The sequence below is a fragment of the Artemia sp. Qi Xiang Cuo genome, chromosome 17 (assembly GCF_049724085.1).
Source record: "Artemia sp. Qi Xiang Cuo chromosome 17, ASM4972408v1, whole genome shotgun sequence".
NCBI lineage: Eukaryota > Metazoa > Arthropoda > Branchiopoda > Anostraca > Artemiidae > Artemia > Artemia sp. Qi Xiang Cuo.
The window spans coordinates 17910841-17925579 of record NC_142810.1 but is presented as its reverse complement, the minus strand read 5'-3'; the positions used below and the strand labels follow the sequence as shown (position 1 = coordinate 17925579).

The following is a 14739-nucleotide window of genomic DNA, read 5'->3' as shown; positions in this document are numbered from 1 at the left end:
GGGAATGTAGAACTAAATCAGAAAACTATGTGCACTCTACTTGCTGACGAAGACACTACTTGCTAAAAGGGTGTATCTGCAAAGTCTCAGGAATGGCTTAGGAATGACAAGTTTATGTTGAATACAATCAAAAGCAACGCTCAGATCACATTTTGCCACAAAAGAATTTAAATTAGAATATGATTTTTTTTATTCTGAACCAGAAAACCGAAATAAAACTGAAAATGTTCGTATTATAACTTTGGCAAACGAAAGGGCACAGAAATTAATCTAAAAAAAATCAAAGAAAAGTAAAGAGGCATTTTAAAACGTAAGCCAAGGATAAATAAATTTCTATGATAATTCAATCTAAATAACTTGTAATTGCTATTAACGAAGTAATAAAGGTCAAAACGATCAGATATTAAAATAAATAATCATATTAGCTGTAAAGATAACAGATGCTAATATAGACAAATAGATAAATTCTAAAATTAGCATAAATTATAATGAATAGTCAAATCGCTCTTAAGGAAAACCAACACTGTTAAAATCGGGAGTGGGTTTACTACCCCCCCCCCGCCCTTGAATTGAAAATCAAATATTTTGCAGTAGGTATCAAGACATGGCTAATTGTAGAATGAAAAGCCAAGACAGAGATAGTCTGAGTAATTGAGAGGCAAATATTTAAATGGCTGCACGGATAAATGGCAGGAGTAAGTATGACTCTCTTATTGGAAAAATACTAGTTTGTTAGTTTTTTGGAAATACACGCCTGCCTAGAGTCTCAGGCAGGTTGACCAAGAATTTAAAATTGACATAGGACCGTTAGATTTCCTGGAATGAGAGGCAGACAAGGCACGCCCGCCTATGGTCTTAAGAAGGTTGACCTAGAATTTAGAATTGACACAGGACCATTAATTTGCATGAAATAACTGGCAAACAATCGTTTAAAGCCATATTTATATTCCATATTGTACCTATTCATTGCCTAAGCTCAGCCCTGCATTCTGAGAAAATTCCAATTTTTCACAAATGTTTTAAATTTTTGGGTCACTTGCCCGAGACTCTGGGCGGGTGAGTACGCCCGAATATTGTCCCAAATTCATTGCTCAACCTTCTAAAGGTTTTTGCGTCATTTGTAATTTACTGAAAACTAAATATATTAAAACAAATTCTTCTATAACTCTAACATTGAAAATTCAAAATTTTACGACCATAATTATAATTATTTGACACAACCGTCTTACATAGTCCTAGATATTGACGGTGTTTCTTGCACATCGTTTAAAACTTTACAAAGGGTTGGAAACGCTATCCTAAGTCCTTGGCAGTTTTCAAAATGCGAAAACAATATCATCTTCAACTTCATTATTGTTTCAGCAATTGATTATCCCCGCAATTACTTTCAATTATAGTTTGCGTATTATATTCTTCACCGAAATTGCCATTTGCAATGGGGGCAGTTAATAGCTGTTCAACAGGCATATGACTACTTTCCAAATTTGACAAAAACCAACCATGCTATCCATAACAAGACTCAAAGACATTTGCTTCACGATTAATAAACCCTGATTAGGTCATTTAATGGCCTAATTCTCAAGGTGACTGAGTTTCTCACCATTTTGGCTAGTAGGTGGCCCCCGTTTAATAAATACTGATGGGGTCATTTAATGGTCTAATTTCGGTAAATTTCTAGGTGGCGCAATAATTTAGCTAGAAGGAAAGTGAAAACAGCATTTAATGCATTTTCTTATGCTCTTTCATAATTCAATTATCGCTTCTGGGGCTAATTGCATCTTGAGCGCTTAAAGGGGCCCCGAGGGTATTTTATATAAATTATGAAACAGTATGAAAAAAAGCATCAAATGTTGTTTTCACTTTCATCTTAGCTAAATTATTATGGCCCACTGCAAATTAACCATGAAATCCCCCCCCCCCACATCCCTAATGTGCAAATATATACCTTGAGCTGGAAATATATCCTGAATTGTCGACGGCAAAGTTTCGAATCGTTAAATTCAGCGCTATTTTTGTCGACCGCATTCGAAAAATTGAAACGATATGAAAACGGTTTGAATTGAAAATCTAGTATTTTGCAGGTTAGGTTAGATTATAACTTCTTTGTGTGGTTATAAAAACGAAAAACCTTTGGGGTTCCATTAAGGGCTCAAGATGCAATTAGCCTCAGAAGTGATTATTGAATTAGGAAAGAGCATAAGAAAATGCATCAAATGATGTTTTTACTTTCATCCTAGCTAAATTATTGCTCCACCTAGAAATTTACCCTAATTTTTTAGGTGACTGAGTTTCTCACCATTTTGGTTAGTAAGTGGTCCCCGTTTAATAAACCCTGATTGGGTCATTTAATGGCCTAATTTTTAAGGTGGCTGAGTTTCTCACCATTTTGGCTAGTAGGTGGACCCTGTTGGTCCCGAGATTTCTAACTTCAAATTTGTCACATCATATTCAATAGTTGGTTGTGCTTTGTCATTAAATACTCAGTTATAAATAATTTCGATCCAGCCAATTTTCTCATATTGGCGGGCGCCCGCTTTGCACAATCAGGTGAATAAAAAGTTAAAGAAAAGGAGGGGCAATGTTGACCGTTGCGTTAACCCTAGTACGGAAACGTCAAATTGACTTGATGTCCTTAGAAACTATATGGATCCCTTTTTTGCTACTGAAGGTTACAATTGGCTTTTTGTTACAATTGGGCAAAGTTTCTCCACCTATCTGAAACAATCCTTAGATTAATTCTAAATTCAACTACATAAGGTACTTAACATTAGTGCTTTTTGAGACTTGTTTGACCAGTTTTTGTAGTCAAATTTGGCATTACTGATTCCCTATTTCTTCCTTCGTTTTCACTTTTCAATTTGATTTATTTACTTTTTCACTTCATTCTCTTTTTATTCACTCGTTTGACATTTTGCTTCTCTTTATTTTATTTCTTTTTTTAGGAACTCTTGAGAAAAACACAGTTGGAACAGGGAGCCGAGTAAATGTATTCCTGGAAATGACTAGACTGTATAATTCGACAGTAGCCACTAAAGCAATGTGGCGGATTGCCAGGGTGGCATCTTACTACTTGATGACTACTGGATTTTCAATTGGAATCGGTGACGTCACACCATCTGACAGACTTTTAAGAAGAAAAGAAAAGTTGCTTAGAACCGGGTATTTGCAACCATTCCATTCTTAAGTTTTAGTTTGTTTTGTATAATCTTTTTCTTTCCACGGCATTAACAGAAAATCAGCAGTTTATTAAAAATTAAATTTTGTACCTAAAGCATGCGTTTCAGAAGCCAATCATTAATTATAACTATTTACCTGGATCCTAAAATGGTTTAGGACTAGAGATTCTACGGTATGTGTCTTCATAATAAGCGTAATGCGTTAACATTTTTGTTTTTTCTCAACTTATCATGGTTATATCATAGTAAAGGAAAAACCAAGACCCATAGTAACCAACGATATTTGTCTGTTATAGCGCCGACCACTTAAGTGAAGGTAGGTTAATCCTAATGAAATATATCTAACTATGATAAAAATATAATACTTTCGAAAAACATTTTTGCTATATATTTGTACATTAGGGAGGGGAGTAAAGTATAGCGGGTCTGCATGCAAAATGTGTTAGGCACAATTATTCTGCATATTATGAAGTAAGAATTGTTATCTAACTTCAAACTGTCCAAATACTTTACCCCTAATGTGCAAACATCTAGTCCAAATCATATATTTCCCGTCTATTCTGTCACTTTTCTTTGTCTTGTTTCACGCTAAGCTGAAAGAAACTAAACAAAGAAACTGGTTCTATAGTGCGTCAGTGGATGAACAACTTGAGTGGTCGGCGCTATAACAGAGAAATGCCTAATCAACTATTAGTAAACGCGTTTAGGAAAAAAATAGCAATTGAGAATAAATTTCTAGTTCTTGCTGATTCAGGAATGGTACCTATTACCCAAATTATTCTCAATAATAAAATGTTATTTTCACTGGCAGATTCAGCCCTCCCCCCATTTTTTTTTGGCGCCCTCTTTCCCTGTTTTTTTCCTTTTTTCACTTTTTTAAGAATATATTTGTTAATTTGGTCAATTATTGACACCTTTGTCACATTGCCCTCCCCCCCCCCACATAGATTTTGCTCATCGGCGCCCTTGTCACATAGCCCCCCCCCCCCAAGATTTTGCTCTAGATCCGCCCCTGATTATTTTGAAACAAATTTAAGGGTAATTCTTAAAACAGTCTGAAAACACTAAAAGATGGCGTCAGATCGAAACTAAAAGTATACCAGTGGAATCACCATGACCAAAAACCCTATTCAGGAATCTTACCTAATTCAGGAAAGTATACCAGTGGAATCACCATGACCGAAAACCCCATTCAGGAAACTTACCAAATTCGGAAAGTATACCTGTGTTTTATTTTTTATGAATTTTATTTTTAGTCTATTCATATAAAAACTGAAGATATACTCCAGACCAAGTTTTGTACTATGGCTGTATCATATATGCAGTCTCGTATAGTATGGCTGCAACATATATGCAGTCTTTTGTTAGGCTTCGTTTTTAATTCGTTGCGATCTTCGTTGTCGCAAGTCTTTTAAACGCAAATGGCTTTTTTCTTCACTTTCGTTTTTGACTTGTTCTGATTCCCGCTTTCGCTTGTCTTATAACCGTATATTTCTTTCTTCTTCATTTTGGATTACTTCAGAAATTTTTTCAATGCCCTTTGCCTTAGCTGCTCAGATATGTCTGGTTTAATTTGCTAGTCCAGGCTGTACATTTTCACCCATTGGGAATTTACGTTGCTCGGGTCGTTCTTTTGGCGTGAATCACGTTTGATTGTTCAGTTGCTTGGACAAAAATTCTTCTTGTTTCAACAAATCATCATTTATAGCAAGACTCGTAAACGAAAGATGTGGTCAGAAGAGAAGCAACAGCAAAAATCAGAATAGATCCCAGGAGAATACAAATCCTATAAAGTGTATGATTCTGTAAAGGACTGCAGACAATTTTTCTCTATGTAGTCTATGTTTTTGTAGCGGTCTTGGTATGTCTATGTCTGTACAATGGAGTGGTGTGCTGAGTGGTGTGTAGGGTATAATTTTGCACCATGTTTTGTTTTTTCATTCTTCCGTTCTTATCATTAATTCATTCTTTTGTCATTCATCCATTTATATGATTATGTTCGGTAGTGTTCGTGTCATTCTGTCTCATCCGTACCATTCATTCATTCTTTGGTTTCATGCAATGGTTCTTGTCGTTATTTCCTTGTGTTTCCTTTTCGTTTTTGTTCAATTTCATTTCTTTTTCCTTAATTTTCTTTGCCCGTCCTTTTCTTTTGTCCTTACCGTTTCTCTTTTTTTTACTTTTCCTTTTCTTTTTTCCTTACTCGTCCCTTGGGAGGTGGGGATGGGAGTCAGTTTCTGGAATTTTTGGGATTTTATGCGGGATGGTCTGTTGCGGGCGGAAAGGTTGGGCTCGGGGATGGGTTCTAGGTTTATACCCCTCCGGAAAACACCCCCGGAAAATACCCCCTTGGACTTCCCCCCCCCCCCTACGCGGAAAATAAGGCTTTCCAAATTTGAGAATTTTGTTTGAGTTTTATTTTTTTAATTTCCGTCGGGGGAAGGTATTTTGCTACTTGTGTATTATGCGCCACTCACTCAAGTTTACCCTGTGTAAAATTCGAACCTAAACTTTGATCTGCGATCATCATAAAACACTTAAATGAAACACTACATTAACCTAATAATATTACTTAATACTTGTAAAAACGGTCATTGAAAAAAATTACACTCAACACTTGAAAAAAAAACACTTAAATGAAACATTACATTTATTTTATACTGGGATTTTTTTTTTTTTTTTTTTTTTTTTTTTTTTTTTTTTTTTGGTTAACAAAATGTCCAGATACCTCGCTATTCTTCTGTAATTTTTTAGTGACCATAGAAAGAATTGTTTTCTGACTTCAAACTGTCCAAATACTTTTGACCCCCCCCCCCTCCTCGTATGTGCAAATATATATCCCAAATTATATATTTCCCATATATTCTGGCACTTGTCTTTGTCTTGTCTCGCGCTAAGCTGAAAAAAAATAACGAAGAAACCGGTTTGTTCTCGAGTTTTACACAGCGTAAACTTGACTGAGTAGCCCATAATATACAAGTACCAAAACTTCTTCCCCCCTACGGAAAAAAAAAAATCAAACTCAAAACAAAATTCTCAAATTTGGAAAGTGTTATTTTCCACGGGCGATATTTTCTGGGGGGAGGGGGGTAAACGCCGGCCACCTCGGGGATGATGGAAGGTAATCGGGGAACAGACAGGGTCTTGGTACCGAAGCGAAAGCACATGAGGTTCCTTCTCTCGGCCAGCGAAAGCCATCTGTTTTAATGTTTCAATTGGTATCAACATCCCGTTTTTTAGAGTTTCGGTATCTTTTGGGCAAAGTCGCTCCTTGCTTACAGTTTATTACCATGAACTGTTTGATACTAACGACAAACTGAATAATATATTTATAATAAATAGTTACTACAGCACAGCGGCTGTAGGGCTCTCCTCCAGTGAAGAAGGATCGAAGTTCGAGTCGTTCTGGGGTAACAGAAGCTTACATGTGTTCTACTCGTGTTCTAAGTTTTGGATGTTTTAGGTTTCTACATAGAAGGAACGTAGAAAACGTGTTCTACTTTTAAACGCGTTCTACGTTTTTTTTTTTATAAACGTCGGGCCTGCAATCCATAAGGGAAGCCATATTGGAACCAATAGCAGTAGGTGGCTTTCGTTAACATGATATCTGATACTAGGGGCATTTCCACCTCTTATTAATTATTATCACTCACATCATAATATCTATTTTAATGACGCCATTCATAGCATATAGCTAATTTCGTCCGAGGAGAAGTAACAGTATATCTTGAGAAGCTCTATAAGCAGTTTAATAACTATAAGAAAGTTTTCTGAATAGGGTTTTTCCTTTTCGGCCATGGCCATTTCGATGGTTTATTTTTTGTTTGATGGTTTATTAGGGAGGACTTGATTGCGGGATGGTCCTTACAGTTGCCCTATCTGTGGAGAGATGGACGAGTCTTTGTATTATTTTTTAAAGGAATGTAAATAAATTGAGGGAATTACGCCTGGAAATATTTGGTACGGAGGTCGGGGGGAGAGATTGGATTTTGAAAATTTTGAAAAGATATAAAAAATATTGGAAAGTTCATCCCGGTGGGTATGAGGCATCGCGATGACTTTCTTAAATAATCAGTCTTAGTGTTTTTTGTTTATGTTTTGTTGTTGTATTTTTTTTTTCGCTTGTATTTTTGTGTGTCACCATAGCCCAATAGGGCTTTCGTGTGAAATAATCTATCTATCTATACTTATACTGTGTTCTTTTTTCCGGGTTGCAGTGATAGCTAGCAACCTAATAAGAGATGATCAAGTCGCGTAGTAAAAACTACAATAACCCATAACTCCTAAAAGTAGAGTCAGATCAAATAAGATTGTTAATAAGATCAACAACAGCTCGACGACAAAGAATTAAATCTCAATGCAAAAAATTACATCAAGGCTTACAAGTAAGGGCGGTGCTACCTGTCTCTTTCTGTCTCTCTCAAAACCTATAAATGGCTTGAATGCCATTCGTAGTTTTTTGAAAATAACTCTTTTTATGTTTTTTTTCTTATTCAAGCCATATCCATGACTAAAAAGGAAAGAAAATAACCGTAATAATAAAGATCATGCAGGACAATAGCGAAGTAGGCTATGTTTTTATATAATTTTTTTTTTCTGACACTTTGCATGGAAGGAGTTGTCGTAGAGACATTGGAGGAGGCTCATTCGAGTAGAAACTGAGTGCTCTTTTTAAGAGTCAAAAGAGGTTTGAGTACAACTAGGCTTCTCCCACGCTCTTTCTTGATATCCCTGCCCAAAATTTTGGTCAAAATTTTGAGGTACCCATTTTGTTCAAACTAGTCAAAAAATCCTAAACTGTGTTTTCGGGGATTACATAACCCCCAAGCCTCTTTGACAAGCTACTACTATGACTACCACTGCCACTATTGCTGCTGCTACTACTACTAATACTGCTGTAACTACTTGCGACTGTAGCTGTGAACACTGGTAACTGCGACTAATTGTGACTGCGACTCATTGCGACTACGACTACTTGTGACTGTGTATACTTGCGAATCTGGCTTCAACTACTTGTGAAAGTGACGAATGGCAACTGCTAATGTGAGTACTTGCAACTGTGACTCCCATTACTTGCGACTGTAACCGTGACTACTACTACTAGTGCTGCTGTTACTACTTCTGCGATTGCGATCGCTACTGCTGCTTTTGCTTCAACTGTTACTTATGCTACTAATGCGGTAACTATGACTACTACTACTACTACTGCCCATTGCTTACAACCGGGACTACTTGTGACTGCGGCTGTGACCACTTGTACTGTTGCTGTGACTGCTTGCAACTGTGGCTACAACTGCGACTAATTGTGACTGACTCATTACGACTGCGACTGCATGTGACTGTTACTAATTGCTGCTACCACTATTTGCTATTGTGACTACTTTTGGTTACGACTGTGACTGCTTATTGCTGTAACTGCGACTATTTGCGACTGTGAGTACTTGCAATTGTGGGTGCCACTACTTGTGACTGTGATTACTTGTGTCTGCGACCGTGACTACTACTTCTATTGGTGCTGCTACTACTTCTGCGGTTGCTAACGTATTACTACTACTTTTTCTTCTAACGTTACTGCTACTACTACTGCTGTGACTGTGACTACTAGTACTACTGCGACTGCTTACGACTGCAACTACTTACGACTGTGGCTGCAACTACTTGCGTTAGTGACTACTGGCAGCTGCGACTGTAACTAATTGTAACTGTGACTCGTTATGACTGCGACTCCTTGCAACTGTGACTAATTGTGATTGTTATTACTTGTGACTGCGACTGCTGTTACTTGCAACTGTGACTATTTGTGACTATGAGTACTTGCAGCTGTAACTGCCACTGCTTGCGACTGTGACTGCTTGTGATTGTGACCGTGACTACTACTCCTATTGCTGCTACTACTTCTGTGATTGCGAACGTTACTGCCACTTTTACTTCTACTGTTACCGCTGCTACTATTGCTGTGACTGTGACTACTGCGGCGACTGGTTACGACTGTGACTACTTACGACTGTGTTTGCGACAATGGCTATGACTACTGGTAACTGCGACGAATTGTGACTTTAGATCATTGCGACTGCAGTTCCTTGCGACTAATTGCTACTGTGACAACTTATGACTGCGACTATGACTATTATAGTGTCCTTTTCCATTGCGATAGTCTATTTCTATGTAGGATGATATATTACATATAGTGTCCTTCCCATTGCGACAGTCTGTTTCTATACAGGATGACATATTACATTCACATGCCTAACGGTACAGAGCGGGAAAAGATCAAGCCGGACATTATGAGCCTCATCAGGATTTTTTTTCGGGGGGGGGGAAGGGGCTGGCAAGTGCTAACCATGAGTCTTGTTTTCAGCGATTTGAAATGGTTGTATTTCACTTTCCCCTATTTGTATACAATTTTCCAGTGTAATAAAGGTTATATATACAGTGTAAACATAAGAGAATCCTATTGTAATGGTCGCAATTGCACCAGCTGCGAAGAAGATCAAAAGTCACGCTGGGCTTCCATCCATATGAACAATAATACCCCTTTCCATCCACCTGAGATTTTGTAGCAAAAGTATTATTAAGGAAGGAGTTCCTCCACAAAACTACTGTTCATAGAGCAGTTTTGCTATAAAACTTAAAACGTACAGATTATTCTGTATATGAGTAGGGCTGTCTCCTCCTCAATCTCTCCCGCTTTGCGCTAAAGTTTTATTTTTTTTTTTTTTTTTTTTTAATATTATTTAAGAACGGGTCCTAAAACACATGATTCATTAAATTGGAAGACGAAACTTGCTTAAAGTACTCAAAAACTATCTTAGCAAGTAAGTGATTGAGGAGGGAGCAGCTATTTATTTATATGGGTCATTTTGAAGGAATTTGTCCTAAAGAACACACTAATGGCTTTGGGACAGCATAGAATCAAATGGGAAGGTAAACATTCTCCTAGACTTAGATATTGCATATGATTTGAGTGTTCTAGATAAAATATTACCAAAATGAATGACTTTTGAATATATTGGGAATTCAGGGTGCAAGAATAGGTTTGAAAATTAATGTTAAGAAGACTGAGTCGCTGACTGTACATCAAGCAGTAGGCTGTATATCCACGTTCTCGGGCTATAATGAGAGAAAGTTTGAGATGACTTGGACACGTTTGCAGATAAAGTATGACAGATTGTCAAAGATCGTCTTTTCTGCCCACACAATTAAAGCCAAACTAGAGATAGATTGTCCCCAAATGGACTGGAAAGAGGTCGCAAAAAGGATTTAAAGAAAAATGAAACTTCTTGAGTGGGTGTAAAGAAGGAAGCTTTTAGTAGATTGGATTGGAAGAAAAGCAGGTAGCTGTGTTGGCCTCAGGCGGTTTGGTGCTGCTGTGAATTGTTGGTAATAGGAGTAGTATATATATTTAGGCCTATATATTCAAAATATGTGACATATATTTTAAGTGCAAAGACAGTTATTTTGTTCTCCTTTAAAATATAGATTTTTGTATTTGACCCTATATCATAAATACAAGCAGGGTGGTATATTGATTTTCTTTTGGCTCTAGCTTTTGTCTTTTATTTATTTCACCACGACTAAATTTTTAAATATCTTATTTGTTTGAATTTTTAATTTAGATTTGACAAATGTGATGAAATTTTGAGAAGTCTTGCCATAGGGACTTTGGAGTTAATGCCTGGACGGACAGCTGATGAAACAGCTGAAGGGGATATTCTGCAAACTCTCTCCAGAATTCGAGATGATCTTGGGAAAGAATGTATCAAAGGTAAATATGGAAGGCTTTATAACTTGCGGTTTAGTTTCCAAATCTAAATCTGACAATCCAAAAAAAAGTATTAAAAATACCAGTCCCAGATCTCTGTCGATGTAATTTTTTTTTTTTTGGGGGGGGGGGGCTTTTTTTGTTCAAAACATGAAAAAAAGATTAAATGGATAAGCGATGGGACTTCTTTGTATACAGAGTCTGGTTTGGTGGTGATTGTACGAAGCATTCAGAGCAAATGAAACTCAGAGAGGAAAGAAACTGACAAAATGAAAAATAAAATCAAAAAGGGTGAAAAAACGAGGATTTTGTCAGCCAGTGGCGAACCATGAAGAAGAAGAAATAAGCAAATATTTCGACAAGGACCTCCGCCAAGTCGTCCTCAGTGCTAAACAAAAAAGAAGAAAAAAAAAATCTAACCTTTCGAAGTTTACGTTACAAAGACAGAGCAGACACTGAACAAAAACCAGGCAGGAATCAATGAAAAAGAATTTACCAAGACGTTTGAGCAAAAATCTTTTACCTTGCAATAGTTTTAGCTGGTCTACTGTTTCGGTTTTCATTAGATATGCAAATAGGTTCTTTTAAGTTATACCGGGTGAAAATATTGATTGAGTCTTTCAAAATTAAACTGTCGTAAATTGGGCTTAATGAAATATCTCCAGTATCTCTATTTATTGCTTAATTTTGGTTCATGTATTTTTTTAATCTCAATTACCTCTTTCAAAGTTTGTGGTAGGCCATTTAAATTTGATATTAAGGTTGCCTCGTCAAAAAGAATCAGATGGGTCTGATTTACGAAAATATGCGAAGCCAATGCCGAATCAAAGTTGTCATTGTTATTGTTTAATCACAGGGACTTATCTATTGAAATTTTGTGCTCGTGCAAACGTTCACCTAGTTGTTGATGGGTCCTACCAATTCAAAATTTCCCACAAGAAAACTGGATTCTGTAGACACCACTACCCAGTATAGGGTCAGTTTTATCCTTTCCTGAGTTGAAAAAGCATTCAACTTTTTGTTCGTTTTTGAAAGAAACAAAGAGATTATGTTTTTTTTTTTTTTTTTTTTCAAGTTTATCGCTAAGTTTTGGGATGTATGGTAAAGCGATGAAATTTTTTTTTCTCAATTGCCGGGGTAACTGAATCAAGGGGGACAACCTCCCTGTTTTGTTGTTTTATCTTTTTTAATCATCTATCTATAATATTTTGAATGAGTTTGACTGGATATCAATTGCAGAACAGAATACCCTTGAAATAAATTAATTGAGAATTTTTATGATTACTGGACCAAATTTTTTAAACTCTGTCGACTAAAGAGATTATTAACCCTCTTTTCACAGAAGGAGGGTGATGGGAAGAGAAATGTAGATACCGATCATTATGAGTCGGATTTCTATATATAGAAAATTCAAGGCTAGGAGTAGTTTTTATAATCAAAACATCCAAGAAAGGCAGCTTACCTGAATCTTCGAGTTCCATTGTGAACTGGAGGTTCGAATCAAAAGAGTTCAAATGTGCCAAAAAATCTTTTAGATAAATGGGAAACCATGGATGCGAGTCAATCCAATTCCAAAATTTTGTGTATCTCCCGTTGGTCAATGTACTGTCAATGCAAAAATAACAGTATGCTTTGCTTTGACAGCATATTTGCCTCATTCTTATGGCAGTTTATCTCGTTCCGTTATGAACCGAACTTTAGAATGTAAATTTTGTAACTGAGTCTATTATATTACAGTCTTATGTTTGATTTGGTGTGTGTGGGGGGGGGGGGAGTTTGCACAGCTATATTGGTCCTAGGCGCTTTTTATAGTTATGAACGAACATTGTAAATCTGATTTGAGTCCTAGTCTTTTATATGAACGTTTCTTAAATGAACAATCACATGGGAATGAAGATAATAGCTGTAAATGATTTCGATGGAGTATAAAATAGCTTTTTTTCAGAAAAGAAACTTCCTGGCACAAATTATGAATTGCCCATCTCTAATCCAAAAAATACGAAATTGACAATGCTTTTCATTCATAGAAATTCAAACATTAAAAATCTGTTGCTTCCCAAAGACATCTGCATCTTTAAAGGACATGTATGCATTGTTAAGGCGTATGGTCCCATATGTTTTAGCTTGTTTTTTTCACCCACTTTTCTTATTTTCTTACTTGACAACTGTATGGATCGATGCACGGTTCATTCTCTACGTGATCTTAGAGCCGGGGATGATCATTTCCTAAGTTTATACATAAACTGCCTCGTTTTGCTAGCTCAACGTAGATGTGTGAATTTCGGTTTTCAGCCTTTCATCATATCCACGTGATCTAATAGGTTTCTAATAGGTTTTCTACGTGGAACCCTGATTAGTTGTACTGATTTTAAGGCCTTTGTCCCCAATTTATCCGAATTTAGCCCAACTTGTCCCTAATCGAGAATGATTAGGCTGTTGTTGTGGTGCGTATGTTCTTTTGATTAATTTGTTGATTGTGTGCTATATAGGAATAACATGCTGAATTTGATTAATACTAATTAAGAGTTTGTACATTTGAGTTGGGATTGACAAAGCGATTTCTTCAAACTATAATTTAATAGCCTAATAAGGTTGATTACTCAAAGCCCTGTAAACTACTATTATAAGTTTTGCAAATAAATTTACACCCTCCCATTGTAATTTCATGTGAATCTTACGCTATATTTTGTCATCTTATAACATCTTAATACCATAGCTTAAACAATAGCTCCATCGAAACAAAGGGTCTTACTATATAGTTCAAATCGTTTTTAAAAGCTGAGTTAGTATCACGATGTATTTCAAAAATATTTGTGTTTTAAAGTTAGTTTGGTTATGAATGAAAGACTATTGATAAATACAAGTAGCATGTTAGGTAGCATGTTTTACAATCAGTGAATAACCGTGTCCAAATGACGTGATGAAATAATAACAATAGATGACTAATGAAGATATGAACGTCAAATCTCCCAGGTCACCGAATCCCTCTCCCCTTGACGAACTCAAAGTCTAGCTATGCTTTCTGCGAAATTTCTCTGTCTGACAAAACCATATTTCTAGGTTTTCATATTTATTTTGTTAGGTTCTATAGGGTTTCCGTAACAGTGCTCCACTCAAGATGTGATGAGCGATTCCACATAGGTCAGGCACTGTTTGTGTTCGTCCACGCGTATTGAATGACACTAGGAGCTCCCTCTCTCAAATCACATGTACGGTGAATGTTTCGACCCTCGGGGTCGGAGGGGAGTGCATGATGCACCCTTCCCCTTTCTAATGAATCCATGTACTGATACGCCACGGCAAAATTGGATCGTCTGTAACACGCTTACTTTCAGTTCTTTTGTTTGCAATCTTATCTTCCTCGCAATAATGCTTCTCCTCTGGTAGATTATATCTACGCCATTGCAGAATTATATTATCTGAAAGTTGCTCACTTTCAGGTTCTCTTCTTTATTTTATTTTTTTCTAGAGCTTCCACGTAATAATGCTCCCCTTATAATGGCGCTAAGTGGCTCCAAAGGCTCCAATATCAACATAGCTCAGATGGTTGTTTGTGTTGGTCAACAGGCACTGAACGGCAAACGGGTGCCAAATGGGTTCGATGAACGAAGTCTTCCCCACTTTAAAAAGAAGTCGAAGGACCCTGATTCAAGAGGATTTGTGTCGGCATCCTTTTATTCGGGCCTGAGACCCCCTGAATTTGTTTTTCATGCCATGGCTGGCCGTGAGGGTCTTGTGGATACAGCTGTGAAAACTGCAGAAACCGGTAAGTTTGATTTACAGTTTATTTAAAATATGTTA

At 36.7% G+C, this 14739-nt stretch overlaps 1 protein-coding gene across 2 annotated transcripts in view; it reads left to right on the top strand.

Moving 5' to 3' along the window:
• Window positions 1–14739, top strand: part of Polr3A (RNA polymerase III subunit A) — a 123381-nt gene that overhangs the window by 58725 nt on the left and 49917 nt on the right. For both annotated transcript variants that reach the window (XM_089103441.1, XM_089103442.1), the window contains exons 5-7: window positions 2943–3159; window positions 10793–10941; window positions 14408–14704. In XM_089103441.1, coding sequence (XP_088959567.1) covers window positions 2943–3159; window positions 10793–10941; window positions 14408–14704 — 663 coding nt within the window. The remainder of the gene's footprint in view (window positions 1–2942; window positions 3160–10792; window positions 10942–14407; window positions 14705–14739) is intronic.